Source organism: Nannobrachium achirus (genome assembly GCF_963921795.1).
Source record: "Nannobrachium achirus genome assembly, chromosome: 6".
NCBI lineage: Eukaryota > Metazoa > Chordata > Actinopteri > Myctophiformes > Myctophidae > Nannobrachium > Nannobrachium achirus.
Genome location: NC_137815.1, coordinates 11,726,494 through 11,745,790, shown reverse-complemented (window position 1 = coordinate 11,745,790; position 19,297 = coordinate 11,726,494). Strand labels below are relative to the sequence as shown.

At 43.2% G+C, this 19,297-nt stretch overlaps 1 protein-coding gene across 1 annotated transcript; it reads left to right on the top strand.

The window, feature by feature from the left end:
• Nucleotides 1–802: 802 nt before the first annotated feature.
• On the top strand, nucleotides 803–17,758 carry LOC308286817 (flavin-containing monooxygenase 5-like; the record flags this gene model as incomplete). Its single annotated transcript, XM_080727940.1, has 9 exons — nucleotides 803–934; nucleotides 2,810–3,017; nucleotides 5,696–5,821; nucleotides 6,355–6,497; nucleotides 8,786–8,982; nucleotides 12,085–12,220; nucleotides 14,220–14,439; nucleotides 14,800–14,872; nucleotides 17,380–17,758. The coding sequence occupies 9 exons, from the start codon at nucleotides 803–805 to the stop codon at nucleotides 17,756–17,758; spliced, it is 1,614 nt and encodes a 537-aa protein (XP_080584066.1).
• Nucleotides 17,759–19,297: the final 1,539 nt, after the last annotated feature.

Sequence of the window (19,297 nt, the reverse complement as noted above, 5' to 3'; positions counted from 1 at the left end):
AGTTTTAAGATTGTCTTCATGCCTTTACTAGGTTTGACTTTATCCACCCTCCATGTGTCAATAATAGCGTCTGGCAAGGATTTCAGCCACTCTTGGAAGCGCTCGCGTTTCCGCGAGGCGGGTCTTAACTCAAGCCTGGTGGGTTTAGGAAACACGCGCACGGAACTCCCCAACCGGGGTCTGGTGGTCCTCCCCCCAAAACCTCTTAACAGATATATATTTTCCTGTGTTCTGTTGAATTTTGTGCATGTTTGATACTTTTATCAGGCTTGCTACTAGCATGGGTACAATTTCAGCCTTAAAATGCCAAATGTAGGTGTACAGATTTGATGACTGAAGCAATGCTTACATAATTATGTTTGTACTAACTTATTGACATTAACACACTATTCGTTTCTAATAGACTTGTCTATCTGACATTCCAAATACATAAATTCCATAGTTGTAGTTCATAGAACATTGTTCTTGCGGTATTGTGCATGTCTTTCTTTACTCCTGTCAGTAAGTCACAGAGTAATCATCAACTTGTGCTTAGGTAAACCTTCCTGATTACACAAGTTTTAAGACTTGCAAGAAGATTGTGTGTTTTAGTCAATATCTTTCCCCATTGGACACAGAGGCAAGACTCAGCGCTTGCAATTGGTTGGTAGCCCGTCTGCTTTATATTGATTTTTGAGTACAATCTGATTATAAAGCCTACTAGTAATTCTGTCTGCTGGGCTGTGTAGTTCACTGTAGTATAAGACACATAGGATTAAGCACAACGACTCCATCTGTGCTCTGCCCCTCCCTCAGCTCTGACATGGTGCGCAGGGTGGCAGTGATCGGATCAGGACCCTCTGGTCTGACCAGCATCAAGGCCTGTCTGGATGAGGGTCTGGAGCCCACCTGCTTCGAGAGCAGCGATGACATCGGGGGACTCTGGAGGTTCAAGGTGGGGATGGTATATGTTAGCCAGCCACATACATAAAATACCTCTGTATAAAATACCTACAGGCTACAGGCTAACCTGTTTAGGCAATTCTGGGTGGAAATATAAGTGAATGGCATATCGAGTGGCAAAGTGAGTGGCAAAATCAGTTTTACGTCATTTAACGTTGTTTAATGCAATCAGATAGGACTTTTCTGTTTGGATGTATGGGCTGTCAAGGCCAGAAAGTAGTTTTTTGCCACTCAGTAGGCGTTCCCGCATAACTTCCTGGTATGATGATGATGTCACGCGCATACCCTCTATAGTGACATATTTACATTCAACATTTCACTGAATCCATATACCAAGCAACAGAATAGTCACAACGCTTTTAACAGTCATTAAAGCCCTTTCTTTGTGATTCTACTGATATTTCTGGAGCTAAATTGGAATCATTTGTATTCCCTACACATCAAAGGCGATAAAAACTAGATTTGCACAGCTTATCACTTTACAAGGTATAGAGTAGCTGTGTGTGAGTGTCCTGAGAGCAGCACAATGAATATTGAATTCATCTAAATTCCTTGGGGGAGTCAGAAAGTGAAGTAATAATGGGCACTCTTGAATTCATCATGGTGATTGAAGGAGCCTGACATCCTTGTCCCATCATCGTAGTGGCCGAACGCGTCGTGGGCACACAGAGACATCAAAGAGTTTGACACGTTGGCACGTCGTGGACCTCCTATGGGTTAATTAGGATCAGTTCGAGTTGACTCTTGTATCTCTCTCTTCTTAATTCAGTTCAAACGCATGTCGTTCCTGAAATTCACTGCAATAGCATGACACAGATTAACAGACAGGCACACAATAATGAATAATGAACCATTTTCTTTTCTATTAAGCATAAATAAAGTGATGAACAATTGACTTCCGTGATGATGAATCATTGACTGTGTGGTGGAATTCAGATCAATGAATAATAATGAGAAACAAAGGAGACAAGACAATTATATTAGATGGTGGTGTGGTCAAGTTTATGTAACATGATATCATGGACAGAAGTACAATTAACACTCTGGGCAGTGGTAAGGTAGTTCTGCCAAGAAGAATGGTCAGACACTAGAGTTATACTGTGTGGCTTCAATGCCTCTGGAACGAGCTGTACCATAACAAGATAGGCTTTACCAAAACAATAGTTACTGAGGCCTACTGAAGGCCTCTCTACTCCTAACTATCAGGTATTAATTTAGTATCATCATAAAGACCTAGATATTAATATAATCAATGAACACATGATCTACTCTATAACAGGGGTTCCCAAACGTTTTTGTCTCAGGGCACCCCATAAATAATGTTTTAATCCAAGGCACCCCTACATTATAATTTTCACTCCCAGCACCTTATAGTTATAGCATATCATCGTTGTCGGGTGGAAACCGTTCGTTTTGTATTTATCATCTAAAATATGTACTAAACTAGTGAAAACAGCAGATCTACAAGCACACAACGCCTCGCATCGCGAGGCGTTGTGTGCTTGTAGATCGGCTGTTTTCACTAGTTTTTGTGCGACGGTCCTGTAACTTGGAAATACAAGGTTTCTGCCCGACAGTGACGATATTTTTGTGATTATGTTGCGAGGAAAACATTGAGATAATAGCCATTTTGGTTAGAACTGACTGAAAATAACTTTGTACTTTAAGTTTAAAATGATACTAAATATTTTTTCAAGTGACCAAATAAATTCCAAATATTATCAAATGATCTCGCGGCTCCCCTGGACTGCCGTCACGGCACCCCAGGGTGCCCCGTCACTATAACGTCACACATTAAACTATAACGTCACACATAATCAATCATGATAAACTCTAATCTACGACAACCGTCTGGTCTGTCTTGCAGGAGCAGCCGGAGCCTGGCAGGGCCAACGTCTACCAGGCTGTGATCATCAACAGCTCCAAAGAGATGATGGCGTTCAGTGACTTCCCTCCTCCGGCTCACCTCCCCAACAACATGCACCACTCTGAGGTGCTGCTCTACCTGCAGCAGTACGCCCAGGCCTTCAACCTGCTGCAGCACGTACACTTCAAGGTCTGTCAGAGCAGAGCTCGTATAGTCTCGTCCTGACGTCGATATCAGACCAGGGACGTGCTGGGCCCATGATTCAGCCGGGAAAAAGAGTTGGAGAGGCCCTCATTTTTTTCTTTTTTTTTTTCTTTTTATATTTCGTCGTTGTCGGATGGAAACCTTGTATGTCCAAAACCGTTTGTTTTGCATTTATCATTTTAAAAATGATTTAAACTAGTGAAAACAGCCGATCTACAAGCACACAACGCCTCGCACCGCGAGGCGTTGTGTGCTTGTAGATCTGCTGTTTTCACTACTTTTGTGCAACGGCCTTGTATGATGAAGCAGGGCTTTGCTTTGCGAAAAAATGTATACATTTGAAACTTGGAGATACAAGGTTTCTGCCCGACAGTGACGATTTACTTTGTTGGCCACCCAGCCCCCAAAATGGAACGAAGGCCGACATTTTATTTTTATTTTTTTCCTAATGGCCGGAAAAAGGTGCTGCTCTACCTGCGGCAGTACGCCCAGGCCTTCAACCTGCTGCAGCATGTACGCTTCAAGGTCTGTCAGAGCAGAGGTCATAGTATAGACTCTTTTCTTTTCACTCTACACCAAACCTGTTTGCCAAGAATAGCTGATCTACAAGCTTGTGAGCTTGTATATCGGCTATTCTTGGCTAATGTTCCACACAGAATAGGGATACTAGGGTTCAAGTTGTGTTGAAAAAATAAGGTTCTTATCACGCAAAAATTTGAAGGACTCCCTGTAGTAACTCTGAGGACCCCCTAGGGGTCCCGGACCCCCTGTTGAAGACCCCCGTCTTAAAGCACCACTATCACTATGTCACTTTTTGACCGAGCGAGCATGCATTTGTCCTGCAGGTCACGTCACAGAAGTGCACACAGCAGTTACGCAGTTACACAACATTTCAGTATCGAATTGAGTTCCCCTCCGCCCGGATCCATGGAGGCTGGTCACACAATTGCACATACCACAACTGGTGTAACACCGCAGCAGAAGTGAAGGCAGCAGTTATTTACACAATATTTCAGCACGTGACGAGAAAACTAGCAGCATTACTGTAGAGTCGCGTCGCCGATTAATCGATTATGAAAAGAATCATTGTTTGCAGCCCTAACACACATACAAACACACACACACACACACACACACACACACACACACACACACACACACACACACACAGGGTATAGTATAGCTGCTCAAATTCGCCGCTCCACTTAGTTTGAACCGACGGTTAGATTTTTTTACTAATATATAGCATATTATGTCCCACAAAATAATAAAGTCACAGTACATGATTTAGCGATAACAATCATCCTTCCATACTGTACATTTATAAAAACCAGTAAGACTCCCTAATCGGGAGATAAGCGACCGTAGGTCACTTATCTCCACAAATAGGGCAAAAATGTGTTTTGCCAAAATCTTCCTGATCCATGTTGATGACATGAGTGTAGACATACTGTGTAGTGATTTTCGTGATTTTAGGGCAAAATCTGTAGGAGCAGTGTCCAAAAATGTGTTTTTAAAAATCGGCCTGGAGGTGGCGCTATATGGGAGAGATTCATGTTGATGGGATGAGTGTAGACATACTGTGTACCGATTTGCGTGATTTTAGGGCAAAAATTGTAGGAGCAGTGTCCAAAAATGTGTTTTGCAAGAATCGGCCTCATGGTGGCGCTAGAAGAGGGCCATGTGAGAAATGAGGGGTGGGGTCTCCGCGTCGGCAAGGCGGACGAATAGGTACCGGCCCCGGCTGTCCCGGTCGCTCCTAGCCGGAGTTACGGCATTTTATGTGAGCTGCAGTGTAGGGGGTCCTCCACTGGGGGCGCCACCACTTTTGCATCCATTCTGGAGCACCAGGAGTGGGTGGTCCCCGGGAATTCCCCGTGAGCAGCCCCGTTGGGGTGGTCATTTGGTCAGTTTAGCACATTTGGTCATTTTTTACATCCGGGGGTCCTTGGAGGTTGTAGTTTGGCAGGTAAGGAACGTGTGTGCAAAATTTGGCATGGATCGGGGCAACGGTTGCGGAGATATGAGCAGGGCAAGAGTGTGACGTGTGAGGTGTGACAGACAGACTGACAGACAGACTGACGGACTGACTTACACTTTGTGCAGGGTTTGATAGTAAATGCGACCTACGGTCGCAATTAGAGGGGGTCTGTATCATTATGTATAGGGTAGACAACGAGTTTCATCCAGGCATTTGCCAAGGCACCAAGGCAGAACTGCCAGTCAGAGCGAATCACGGCGCATCCTTGCCTGACATGCTTGCAAAGACTCTTAGGTAATGAAGTCAAAATTCTTGGCTGCCATGTTATGTGTGTCCAAACTGATACCCCGAACTGAGCTGCTTTAACATGTCCCTAAACATACTGGAAATGCTGGAAATGTTTAACTCAGAGAGTGTACAAATGTTACATTTGTTCAAATCGATAAATGAATACTGAAGATGTTACAATAGTGTATTGTTTGTTTGTTTTAGTCAGCAGTGATGATGAAAGGGAGAAAGTAGAGAAGACAGAGAAACCTCAGAAGTCATTTAATTTCAACACTCCTGTGATAGTAACTTGACCAGCTGATATGTACGGTATGTTTAGCAACTGTGTGCATGAACCTCTCATGTGTGTGCGTGTGTGTGTGTGTGCACGCGCGCGCGCGCGCGTGTGTGTGTGTGTGTGTGTGTGTTCTCAGTGACCGGCCAGTGGGAGGTGGAGACACAGGGAAGAGATGAGCAGATGGAGACTCACGTCTTCGATGCAGTCATATGCTGCACTGGACACTTCACCAAGCCTCACCTACCACTCAGTGACTTCCCAGGTAATGCACTGTATGTGTACATGCAGGGACGTGCAGGGAATGTTAGAGAGGCAGGGACTGACATTTCTAAAAGGGCCTCTTGGTAAAAATATTGAAAATACTTATTCGTGGTCTGGAGAGGGCACTTTTTACAGACTGGTAAAAGGGCAGGGGCTCAAGCCCCTTTGATGTCTATGTGTGCACGTGCCTGTGTACATGTATGTACCTGTTAAGTATTATACTTTCAAATACATATTCAGGTGATTGTGTGATTTATTTCTGTGTATTAACAACAGCTTGAACCTTCGAGGGATAGATCCCTCCCAAAATGACTTTTTTGTGGCGCATTCCTAAGCCAATAATTTGCCAGCATTGGTTCCCTATGGAGACACAAGAGTCATTTTCTCCTTAAACATGTAACTGTTTTGTTGTTGTTGTTTTCAAGTTTTCCATCAATAGCACAGATAGAACCTTTTTTAATTAACAGTGAGGATTTAACTGTATGATAATATTGTGGTGAGTAACTTTTCTTTTTATTGTTGTCTGTGATTTAGGCATTGCGAGCTTCAAAGGCAGATATTTCCATAGTTGGGAGTATCGCAATGCTGAGGGCCTGGAAGGGAAAACAGTGGTGGTGATTGGGATTGGAAATTCTGGAGGCGATATTGCTGTGGATATCAGTCGAGTTGCTGATAAGGTACCCAAGCTACATCTCTGGGTTGTTTCCAACACAAACCAATCCTTAAATCCCCAGACAGACAACTATTTGAGACAGCCATTATGTAAAAAGATTAATATGTAGTTTAATAGAATTATTGAATGCTTTAACTAGTGAAAAATAGCAGATATACAAGCTCACAGCGCGGCACCGAGTGAGTTTTCAAAGCGAACGTTTGGAACTCAAATTTTGCTTCTGGGGGGTCCCTGGAACTAAATATTTTGAGATGGGTGTCCGTGGCCAAATAAATATCAGTTTGGGGGTCCTTCACATGAAAAGGTTTGAGAACCACTGACATAGTAGTCTCTCAAGAACAGACTAACTGAGCTCCAGTTAAGTGAAAAGTACCTTTTCTTTGACGATGGCTGGCCAGATTGCTGACATAGAAACATAGGTTTTTCAAATAAAACCTTAGAAGGATTCAAAAGATACTTATAGAATCGGTTCAAAATTTGAATTTTCACGATTTTTCAATAGCTAAAGCATAAAATAATGATACACAAAATATGTACCCGTTCTAAATGGGTTAACATGGTTTTCCCCACATAAAAAGTAAGGATAAACTCTTTGTCCCTCGTTGAGAAATTCTGGATGTACGGTATGAACATTCAAATACGCAACCACCACAAGCAAAGTGGTTTCAGATGCGATTTTGGTCATTGCTAATGATATACAGTACATACAACAGGTGAGTGTTTAGAGTGGAGAGACAAACACCACCATGCCAAGGGTGTTGTAGAGTTGGTCCAGTTGTGTCATTATTGTCTGTGGTGATGAATAAATGCACCTTGGGTTTAAACCATACTCAAGGCCTCTGTACCGCTTCTAGACGCAAGTCGTGAATTCTCACGGTTACATTACACAGTGAGTTCAATATTTTAGGGTCCGGGACCCCTAGGGGGTCCTCAGAGTTACTATGGGGGGTCCTCCAAATCTTTGTGTGGTAGAAACTTGTTTCTCCTTTTTTATATTAACCACTTAAACCCTCTATATTCTAAGAACTTTAGCCAAAAATAGCTGATCTAGCTTGTAGATTGGCTATTTTTGGCAAAGAGCTTTGGTGTAGAGGGGGGAAAAGAGCACACCAAGTACAGAGTGAAAGGTCAAGTTTATTTACTAAGTATTGACGGTTCAAGTGGTTAAATATCTGAAAACACAAATTGACGTGAATCCAAAATACACTGATGATTGTGCTGTCAAACAATGAAACTATATGGAATCTATGAGAAGGTTGTGCGGGTCCTTGCTTCATCTCTCTCTCAACTAAGGGGTCCTTGGCCTGGACACATTGAAAACCCCTGTTTTAGGAAGTTGGAAGTACACAAAGCTCCTCCTGAGCTCCCCATGCACCTCCAGTGGGAAAGAGGGAAACGGGTGCTCTGGTGTTAGGTTCTTGTACTTGTTTAAATCAGATTTGGGGTATATTCAAAGTCGTGCCCCCAAGAGTGCCCCCCTCACCTCTTCAGACTCCACCTAAAACCATAGCACTAATGTAACACTCCCCTTTCCTCGATGACCACACATGAAGCTAGATAGCATTTTTAGGTTTTAGAAATGTTTTTTTTTTTTTTTTTTTTTTACTGATTAGGTGTGTGGTCTACCTAGGTTATTATTTTTAAAGATACCTATGTTATTATTATAGCCTATATTATTTCGAGATTGATATTCCTATGCATTTGTTGTATTGTTGATGTACTGACATATTATTTCACATATTATAAGCTCACAGCGCGGCACCGAGTGCCGCACTGCGAGCTTTTATATCTGCTATTCTTTTTTTTATCGTGAAAATTTGAATTTTTATCCGATTCTATAAGTGTCTTTTGAATCCTTCAAAGGTTTTTTGAAAAACCTATGTTTCTATATCAGCAATCTGGCCAGCCATCGTCAAAGAAAAGGTCCTTTTCACTTAACTGGAGTTCAGTCTGTTCTTGAGAGACTACTATGTCAGTGGTTCTCGAACGTTTTCATGTGAAGGACCCCCAAAATGATATGTATTTGGCCACGGACGCCCATCTAAAGATATTTAGTTCCAGGGACCCCCCAGAAGCAAAATTTGAGTTACAAACGTTCGCTTTAAAAAGACAAATATTCAAAGATTTGCACACATTTTCACGACTTTTTCAAAAATAGCAGATCTACAAGCTCGCAGCGCGGCACTCGGTGCCACGCTGTGAGCTTGTATATCTGCTATTTTTCACTGGTTAAAGCGTTCAATAATTCTAGGCCTAAAAGACCGTTAAATCTATGTTGATCTTTACACACAGGTGTACCTCAGTACCAGGAGCGGGGCTTGGGTCGTCGGCCGTGTAGGGGAGCGCGGACTCCCAGGTGACCTGGTGGGGACGTCCCGATTGGATAATATGATATGTAGACTCCTCCCCTCGTGGAGTGCACGGATGCTGGAGAAGAAACTGAACCAAGGATTTGACCATAGACTCTACGGCCTGAAGCCTAAACATGGGTAACAATGGAAATATCATGAAGGAAGAAAGTTCCTATGTAAATACATGTCAGTTATACAGCCATTTGTTTGAAATTAGCCCTATTCACGGCCCGCCCACTCAGCATCCCCCTTGTGCTGAAGTCACGTTTTGAAGGGTAAAACCCTGCTAAAAGCCATAGAGTTCACACTGAAATCGCAAATTTAATGCGATTTCCGAATAGTAAAGTATAAAATACGGCTAGCATGATCAAGAACACAAGATAGTAAAAGGCACAAAGCATTATAATTTACTTAACCGTTCGAAATAATGATTTGTTGGCTTTAAGTCCAGCTATTTCTGTTATAGTTTCCCCTTCTAAACTGACGTCAGCACCAGGAAGTTGCTGAGAAATTTGCTGAGTGGGCAGGCCGTGAATAGGGCTTATTGTCAATCAATCAAGTAACCTTTTTCAGGCCGTCATGTCAAGATGTCAAGATTTTTTTCATATTTTTTCATATTCCAAAGTAAAGTAAAGCCCTGCTTTACGCCCTGCTTTATCATACAAGGCCGTCGCACAAAAGTAGTGAAAACAGCAGATCTACAAACACACAACGCCTCGTGGTGCGAGGCGTTGTGTGCTTGTAGATCGGCTGTTTTCACTAGTTTGAATCATTTTTAAATGATAAATGCAAAACAAATTTGTTTGAAATTGTCAATCAAAAACCTTTCTCAGGCCGTCATGTCAAGATGTCAAGATTGTTTTCATATTTTTTCATATTCCATTCCATTGGGTACTTGTGGGGGTTCCTTCCAGGCAAAATGATTGATAGTTAAACTCCACCATGACGTCACACAGTGCTTTTATATACATGCTCAAAACATTCCACGAAGCTTGGCAGATGGACAGACATACACACAAAAAGCCTGATATAGGAGCGGTTAGCACCACTCAATAGTAATAAAATAAAATGTCGACACGCTCCCTTGTTCGCAGAGAAAGAAGATAGCAGGGGCGCGACTGGTATCCCTCAAACCACCAGTGTTCATGGAAACAAATACAATGAGCAAAATAGGACAAAATGTGCCACAGAGGCAAAAAAAATCCAGGTCCAGGCACTCAGGTGGATTTAGAAATAAAAGGCCTTTATTTGGACAACGGGCTAACATAAAAAAAGCACATTTTGTCCTCTTTTGCCCATGCTCCCTTGTTCTCTTACTGTTGTCTTTGCAGGTTCTCTGCACGGATCCCAGTTGTGAACGATGAGCTTCCAGGGCGGATCATCTCAGGTCGGGTTCAGATGAGGCCCAATGTGAGGCAGTTCCATGGTTCCAGTGTGAGCATGGATGATGGCAGCGTTGTAAATGAGGTGTGTAACTATTCGTATTAAATCATCTCCCAGGGTATTAGATCAACTGCTGAGTCAGGGTTATAGAGGACAGGGACGCGCTGGCCATTGGGAGAAGCGGGACAACTCCCGAACGGCCGGTTCATTCCCGGCCGGTCCAGGCCGGCCATTAGGAAAAATTAAAAATAAAATGTCGGCCTTCGTTCCATTTTGGGGGCTGGGCGGCCAACAAAGTAAATCGTCACTGTCGGGCAGAAACCTCATCCAAGTTTCAAATTTGTAAATTATTTTTATTTTTGCCATTATGTAAAAAAGATTACTATGTTGTTTAACATGGTTTTCCCCACATAAAAAGTAACAATAAACTCTTTGTCCCTCGTTGAGAAATTCTGGATGTACTGTATGAACATTCAAATACACAACCACCTCAAGCAAAGTGGTTTCAGATGCGATTTTGGTCATTGCTAATAATATGCATACAACAAAAGAGTGTTTAAAGTGGAGAGACAGACACCACCATGCCAAGGGTGTTGTAGAGTTGGTACAGATCATAGCCCTATTCACGGTCCGCCCACTCAGCATCCCCCTGGTGCTGAAGTCACGTTTTGAAGGGTAAAACCCTGCTAAAAGCCATAGAGTTAACACTGAAATCGCAAATTTAATGCGATTTCCGAATAGTAAAGTATAAAATACGGCTAGCATGATCAAGAACACAAGATAGTAAAAGGCACAAAGCATTATAATTTACTTTACCGTTCGAAATAATGATTTGTTGGCTTTAAGTCCAGCTATTTCTGTTATAGTTTCCCCTTCTAAACTGACGTCAGCACCAGGAAGTTGCTGAGAAATTTGCTGAGTGGGCGGGCCGTGAATAGGGCTTATTGTAATCAATCAAGTAACCTTTTTCAGGCCGTCATTTCAAGATGTCAAGATTTTTTATTATTATTCCAAAGTAAAGTAAAGCCCTGCTTTACGCCCTGCTTTATCATACAAGGCCGTCGCACAAAAGTAGTGAAAACAGCAGATCTACAAACACACAACGCCTCGTGGTGCGAGGCGTTGTGTGCTTGTAGATCGGCTGTTTTCACTAGTTTGAATAATTTTTAAATGATAAATGCAAAACGAATTTGTTTGAAATTGTCAATCAAAAACCTTTCTCAGGCCGTCATGTCAAGATGTCAAGATTATCTTTAATATTTTTTCATATTCCATTCCATTGGGTACTTGTGGGGGTTCCTTCCAGGCAAAATGAGTGATAGTTAAAACTCCATCATCATGTCACACTTGATCGTCCAGGGGAACTATAAAAACAAAATAAGCTGCACTGGGCTAAACATTAGTCATGCATATCAAAATCACACAGAGTGTGAAGTAAGCAGTGCTTTTATATACATGCTCAAAACATTCCACGAAGCTTGGCAGATGGACAGACATACACACAAAAAGCCTGATAGAGGAGCGGTTAGCACCGCTCAATAGTAATAAAATAAAATGTCGACACGCTCCCTTGTTCGCAGAGAAAGAAGATAGCAGGGGCGCTACTGGTATCCCTCAAACCACCAGTGCTCATAAAAGGGAATACAATGAGCAGACAAAATGTGCCACAGAGGCAAAAAAATCCAGGTCCAGGCACTCAGGTGGATTTAGAAATAAATGGCCTTTATTTGGACAACGGGCTAGAACATTAAAAAACACTGACGCGTTTTCGGCCTTCTTCAACACCCTGAAGAAGGCGTGGCACATGTTGTCCTCTTTTGCCCATGCTCCCTTGTTCTTTTACTGTTGTCTATGCAGGTTCTCTGCACGGATCCCAGTTGTGAACGATGAGCTTCCAGGACGGATCATTTCAGGTCGGGTTCAGATGAGGCCCAATGTGAGGCAGTTCCATGGTTCCAGTGTGATCATGGATGATGGCAGCGTTGTAAATGAGGTGTGTAACTATTCGTATTAAATCATCTCCCAGGGTATTAGATCAACTGCTGAGTCAGGGTTATAGAGGACAGGGACGTGCTGGCCATTGGGAGAAGCGGGACAACTCCCGAACGGCCGGTTCATTCCCGGCCGGTCCAGGCCGGCCATTAGGAAAAATTAAAAATAAAATGTCGGCCTTCGTTCCATTTTGGGGGCTGGGCGGCCAACAAAGTAAATCGTCACTGTCGGGCAGAAACCTCATCCAAGTTTCAAATTTGTAAATTATTTTGCAAAGCAAAGCCCTGGTTCATAATACAAGGCCGTCGCACAAAAGTAGTGAAAACAGACGATCTACAAGCACACAACGCCTCGCGGTGCGAGGCGTTGTGTGCTTGTAGATCGTCTGTTTTCACTAGTTTAAATCATTTTTGGAGTGGTGAAAGCACTCCCAATAGACAGGTATGTCCGTGGGTATGTCCGTGGGTGGGTGGGTGGGTGGGTGGCTGGCTGGCCGTGTCCGTAGCCTGGCAATACCTTGAGTGGCCACACACAACACACTAGTTAAAGGAGGGGCGCTGTTTTGTGCAGGCCAGGCACACTCAACACACACACACACATACACGCACGCACGCACGCACGCACGCACGCACACACGCACGTACGCACGCACGCTGCTCAGATTCACCACTCCACTTCGAACCGAGGTTTGATTTTTTTAAATGATAAATACAAAACAAACAGTTTTGGACATACAAGGTTTCCACCCGACAACGACAAAATATACTGTAACTCATGTAATTGGCTCACTGGCTTGTCACTTGTCATGATCTGAAATGGCAAATCTTTGAGTAGCAGCAGCGCTATAGCTCTATAGCACTGAAAGTACTGGGATATACAGTATATTACTGTGTATTTTTCACTCAGTCTGAATTATCCCCTGATGCTTTTTCCATAATATACACATTCTATTTGCTCCTGGATCTAGGTTCAAAGTCACTTCAATAGAGTAACAAAGTCATGACGTCACTCGCTCATCCCCTGGTTCGCGGAAGTAATTTCTCTATGGAGAATAACATCGAGTCATGATGGTCTCATTGTAAGCATTGTGGTCCAAAAATAAACAAACGGTCTCCGCGATAGTTATTGTCGGGGAGGTGGCTCTGTATGGTTTATGATGGTCAGTCACTAATATTTGATACAGTCAAACTGCTGAGATCATTTGTTTATGTTTGGAACACAGTTCTTATATGACGCGATATGAAAAAAGCCTATGGGAATTCAGAATGGGGGGAAAAAACAGAAACCAGGTGGGATGTGTAAATGACGTCAAACTTTGTTACTCTATTAAAATATATACCAAACAGCTAAGGATATAGTATGCATTACACACAGTGGCGTCAGTTCAGAAAAAGCTAAGGTATGGCAACATGACTGGTGTCTTGCACGCACGCCTTCGTGCGCGTGCAAGACACCAGTCATGTTGCCATGCCTTAGCAACAGGCATGATACATTTATTTTAAGAAGTACATTTTATTTTTCCCCTGTTTCTACAGTTTCTTGGGCTATATGGCAGCCTTGTTCAAGTGCAGCTAAACTAGGCATGTTAGTAAACGTGTAACAATTAACAATAATGCATTGCACCTGTGCAGCTGACCTGCGGAACCTGGGAATATACCATGTTGTCAAGAAGGGGAGAATAAAAGTGTGGGGAATATAATTATAATACCTTGTTAAAGTGACCATTTTGTTAATTGTTGCATTTGTAGTTATTTTACTGTAATTTAACAACATAATAACCAGCACAGACAAAGAGACATTCATGGATTTATATTTAAAAGTAACTCCTATTCTCCCCCCTGGACCCAGGGTATGGCAGCTGCATACCCCTGCCATACCCAATTGACGCCCCTGATTACACATCATGTACCGTAGAATAGATTGGGTTCTACAAATACACCTGGCCGTGGATTGCATTCCAAACTCCTTATTGTTGCAGTCTATTTATCCGTGTCATAAAGGTGGACGTGGTGGTGTTCGCCACAGGATACGACTACAGTTTCCCCTTCCTGCCTTCGGCCCTGCGAGCCAGGAGCGGCCAGCGGCTGCAGCTCTACCAGCACGTGTTCCCTCCAGGACTGTCCCACCCTACCCTGGCGCTGGTGGGCTTCATCCAGGCCTTCGGTGCCATCAACCCTCTGGCTGAGATGCAGGCTCGCTGGGTCACCAGAGTATTTAAAGGTATACTCCACAATGACACATTATACTGCATATCGTCGTTGTCGGGTGAAAAACTTGTATGTCCATTTTAAAAATGATTTAAGCTAGTGAAAACAGTCGATCAACAAGCACACAACGCCTCGCACCGCGAGGCGTTGTGTGCTTGTAGATCTGCTGTTTTCACTACTTTTGTGCGACGGCCTTGTATGATGAAGCAGGGCTTTACTTTGCGAAAAAGAACGTATACATTTGAAACTTGGAGATACGAGGTTTCCGCCCCACAGCGACGATATGTTACGTACACAGACAGTGCACTCAGGTTCTGGGTTGCAACAGTATATGTTGTTATTTCTATGTATTTATTAATACATTTTCTCCAAGGTTTATTGACACTGCCCACAGAAGAAACTATGCTACAACATATTGAGGAAGACACAGCAATCATGAATCAGAGGTAGGCAATAATGTGTGATCTTGGCAATTATTACAAGGATTACAGATTATTTTCTTTATTATTATTATTATTATTTACATTATTTAGACTCGAACCAGCGACACGGGCCAGCCAGATTACCAGTCTAGGTGTCTGGACTACTACGCCAGTGGCCCATGCCACAGATTATATATTTGTTTTTAGAGATTATTCTATAGATTTTCCTTTTGATTTATCGAGTAGTCTAGAGGCGTGTTTTTGTTTAGTTTTAAAAAAATCGATACCAACAAATCGAATAACCAATAAGCATATAATGACATGACCAAAATAGGGATAGATTAATTGATAATTGATAGATTATAGATTACTATATTATCATTGTTTTTTGTATTTTTTATAATCAATGAAATTGATTAGTTTGATTTACTCTTGCACCCCTACTAACATCTTTAAATGACTGAAAATCATTTACTGCACTGCAGCACAGTGATGCCATGAGAAAAATAGCTAAAAAAAAAACCCCTGAGCTGAGATGAGAGGTCATCATTACTGGGATTTGACCATAAACCATGTCTTGAGGTAGAGGTACTATACACATTCACTGCCCGGAGCTTTTCACATTCTATGGACGTTCGGTGCCACGTTTTTCTAAGCATTTGTTTGCCCCATCTTTCCAGAGCCACAGCAACTCTTCTATTAGGACTACTAGCCCTTACCCGTTCAAAGATATGAGCTCCGAAATGATGTGCAGTGTGTGGGTTATGGGATGTGCACTGTGCACACAGTATATGAGGGATGGAAAGTAACTTTAACTGGTGCTTGCATGCTAATATGTAGGAGCATCAATGTAAGAAATACCCGTTCCATTTAACGGCTACAGAGATACTACCGATCTGCATGATTTTTGGACAACATCTGTAACAGGGCCAGAACCCCCCCCCCCCCCCCCCCCCCCCCCCCACCGCCTGCACACACACACACACTCCCCCCCCCCCCCGTGTGTGTGTGTGTGTGTGTGGGTTTGTGTGTGATTGTGCATGGCCTGAACAACAGCGCCCCTCCCTTAACATGTGTGGTCACAAAAGGTACTGTAGGCTAAATAGATATAGATACACCATAAAAATGCTAATATACAGCATATGATTTGTGAAAGTGACAAACGGGCTTCACAGTTATGTCAGGTGTGTTCATATGCTATTGGTGATGCGATTTCAGATCAATTGCTCCAGCCACTGAGGAGAAACGCTGTGACAGACAGACACTCACTCAGACAGACAGACAGACAGACAGACAGACAGACAGACATTCGCAAAATTATATGTTTGATATGAACACAGAGTACCTTGAAATGAAGCTTAGAATACCTGCTTTCACCAGAAAAGTTTCTAGCATGTACGGTTATTTAGTAAATAGCCCGAGAGTGCACCTCGCTCTCACCAAAAAATGTCCCTTGGGATTTAGATTAAGACAATTAAGGGTCTTCAACAGGGGGTCCGGGACCCTCAGAGTTACCACAGGGGGTCCTCCAAATCTTTGTTGTGATATATTAACTTTATATATTAACAACTTGAACATTAGCGTCCATATTCTTTAGCAAAAAATAGCAGATCTACAAGCGCACAACGCCTCGCGCTGTGACTGTAGAGGAGAAAAAGAGCAGACTAAGTACAGAGTGAAAGGTCAAGTTTATGAAGTATTGACGGTTTGAGTGGGGAAACGATGAAACTATATGGTATCTATGGGTTGTGGGGGTCCCTGCTTCATCGACTAAGGGGTCCTTGGCCTGAAAACGTTTAAGACCCCTGGATTAAGAGATATAAGCATATTTGTAATGTGATATCAGAGGTCAATTAAAAAATGTACCTTCATTTTGACCTTCAGACACACATCTCAACATGTCATGTTCAACAAAATAACTCAAATGATGCACAACAGTGCCCTCTAGTGGAATCCATAAAGAAGACCCCTGGACTGATTGATTGATTGAATATTTTATTAGACAAAAATGGAGAACAGTACAAGTCAATACATAAAAAAATGTAGTACAGTTAAGTACAAGTACAGTTAAACACCCTGCCTAAAAAGGAACATCCCCAATAAATCCTTTTACTGTTGTTTACGTCGGAAGTCCTTGGTATTCACCGATTAACCATTATAACAGGGTTCCCCAATAGGCGGCCCACGGGCCATTTGCAGCCCACGGGGGGCTACTGTCTGCCCCCCACCAACCCCAGTAATAATGGTGGTATAAGAGCAGCAACAACACTAGTATATCGTCGTTGTCGGGTGGAAACCTTGTATCTCCAAATGTGTATGTTCTTTCGCAAAGTAAAGCCCTGCTTCATCATACAAGGCTGTCGCACAAAAGTAGTGATGCGAGGCGATGCGAGGCGTTGTGTGCTTGTAGATCGGCAGTTTTCACTAGTTTAAATCATGTTTAAAATTATGAATGCAAAACAAACCCTGCATTATAACATGCTGAGGTTTGTCAAGCTGTTGATCAATATGTGTCTTCTTTTCCCATATAGATTTAACTGCTCTCACCGGAACCCCGGAACAGTGGACTACTATTATATGGACTCTCTGGCAGAGAAAATAGGGGCTCTACCCAACACTCATTGGCTTTTGATAAAGGACCCCAGGCTAGGACTACAGGTGTTCGCGGGGCCCTGCACCCCCTACCAGTACCGCCTGACCGGGCCGGGCCAGTGGCCCGGAGCCCGCCAGGCCATCCTGACTCAGTGGGAGCGGGTGACCCAGCCTTTCAAGACCAGAGTCATACCAGAACCAGAAGCCTGCAGGCGCTCTTCTAGACTGAGCACGATGCTGGCTGTGTCGGGGATAGCGCTGCTGCTGTGCTGTTGCCTCTATCCAGCAAGCACGGTCAGGACCTGGACCAATCAGTGACGTCTCGATTGGGGCCAGATCAAGTGAAACCATGACTAGTCAGATCTGGCCCACCCTGTAGACAAAATGCCTTCCGGTTGGTTCCAAGATTTCTAGCGGAAGTGTTGCGTTTAACGGAAGTTACGTTAGGGGAAAACCGGGGAAGCTCACTTCCGGGGAAGTTCACACAGCGGAAGTTGAACGCTTTCTGCCTTATATTGTCACCAGGCTTTTCTCTTCGCAGATGAGTAAAGCCTGGCTAGATCTGGCCTAGAATATCACCTGATTTCAACCAACATAAATCCTGCCTACGAAAACAGACGTCCTGGATTAATCAGAGAGGGTCCGATCGAGGCCAGATAAATATCATAACTAGTCAGATACGTCCCAGAATATAACCGTACATGCTCATATTTCAACTAACGTTACAAACAATTACAATAATCCTGTCAAACTAAAACGTCCATATGACGTCCTGGTAATGACGCCATATGGCAGGGTTCCCCAATTAGTTTTCCCCAAGGGCCAAATTATGTCTAGGGTACCAAGCTGAGGGCCACAACATTGCAGGGGGCGACGGCGGCATTCCTGCTACTCCAGCGACTGCGACAGTTCAGATATCGTCGTTGTCGGGTGAAAATCTTGAAAATCATGTCCAAAACCATTCGTTTTACATTTATCATTTAAAAAATTATTTAAACTAGTGAAAACAGACGATCTACAAGCACACAACGCCTCGCACTACTTTTGTGCGACGGCCTTGTATGATTTGCGAAAGAACGTACAAATTTGGAGATACAAGGTTTCCACCCGACAATGACGATATACTAGTGTTGTTGCCAGGGACGGACTAACCCCAGTGAGGGCCCCTGGCCTATAGTTTTTTAGGGCCCCCCCGACCCTCCACTATAACCCCCCCTCCCTCCCGACTCACACTACCCAGCTCTGATTTTAAGCCATGATGATCATGTGTGGGCAAAGAAAGCACCTGTAGACAACAGAAGCCCCACACATTTGATTTTTAATTAACCTATACATTTAACTTTAGTATATTGTTAATGACCACGTGGCCCAGTTCCCCCAAGGTCCCCTAAGAGCCATGGGCCCCTGGCAACGGCCCCACTGGCCCAATGGTTAATACAGCCCTGGTTGTTGCTGCTCTTATACCACCATTATTACTGGGGTTGGTGGGGGCCAGATAGTAGCCCCCCGCGGGCTGCAAATGGGCCGCAGGACTCCTATTGGGGAACCCTGTCATAACGTCATCATGACGTCATTTGGCTTGCAGGGTAAAGACAGGCTCTCCTCTGTCCTCTCAGCTCTCCCATTCACCAGACATTCTCAATAAGCTGCATGATTCTGTAATAAAATATATTATGGCATGGACCATGACAAATATAAAATTAAGGGTTGGTATGTCTTTGCTTGAGAATCTGATGCCAAATTGGCTTTTTTTTAATCATGTACTTTTAAATCTTTTTAAAAGTGTGTATTACAAATAAACAATTTGGATTAATGTGTTGAGTTGGCTGGTGTGGTATTTAAAGGGAATATGTATAC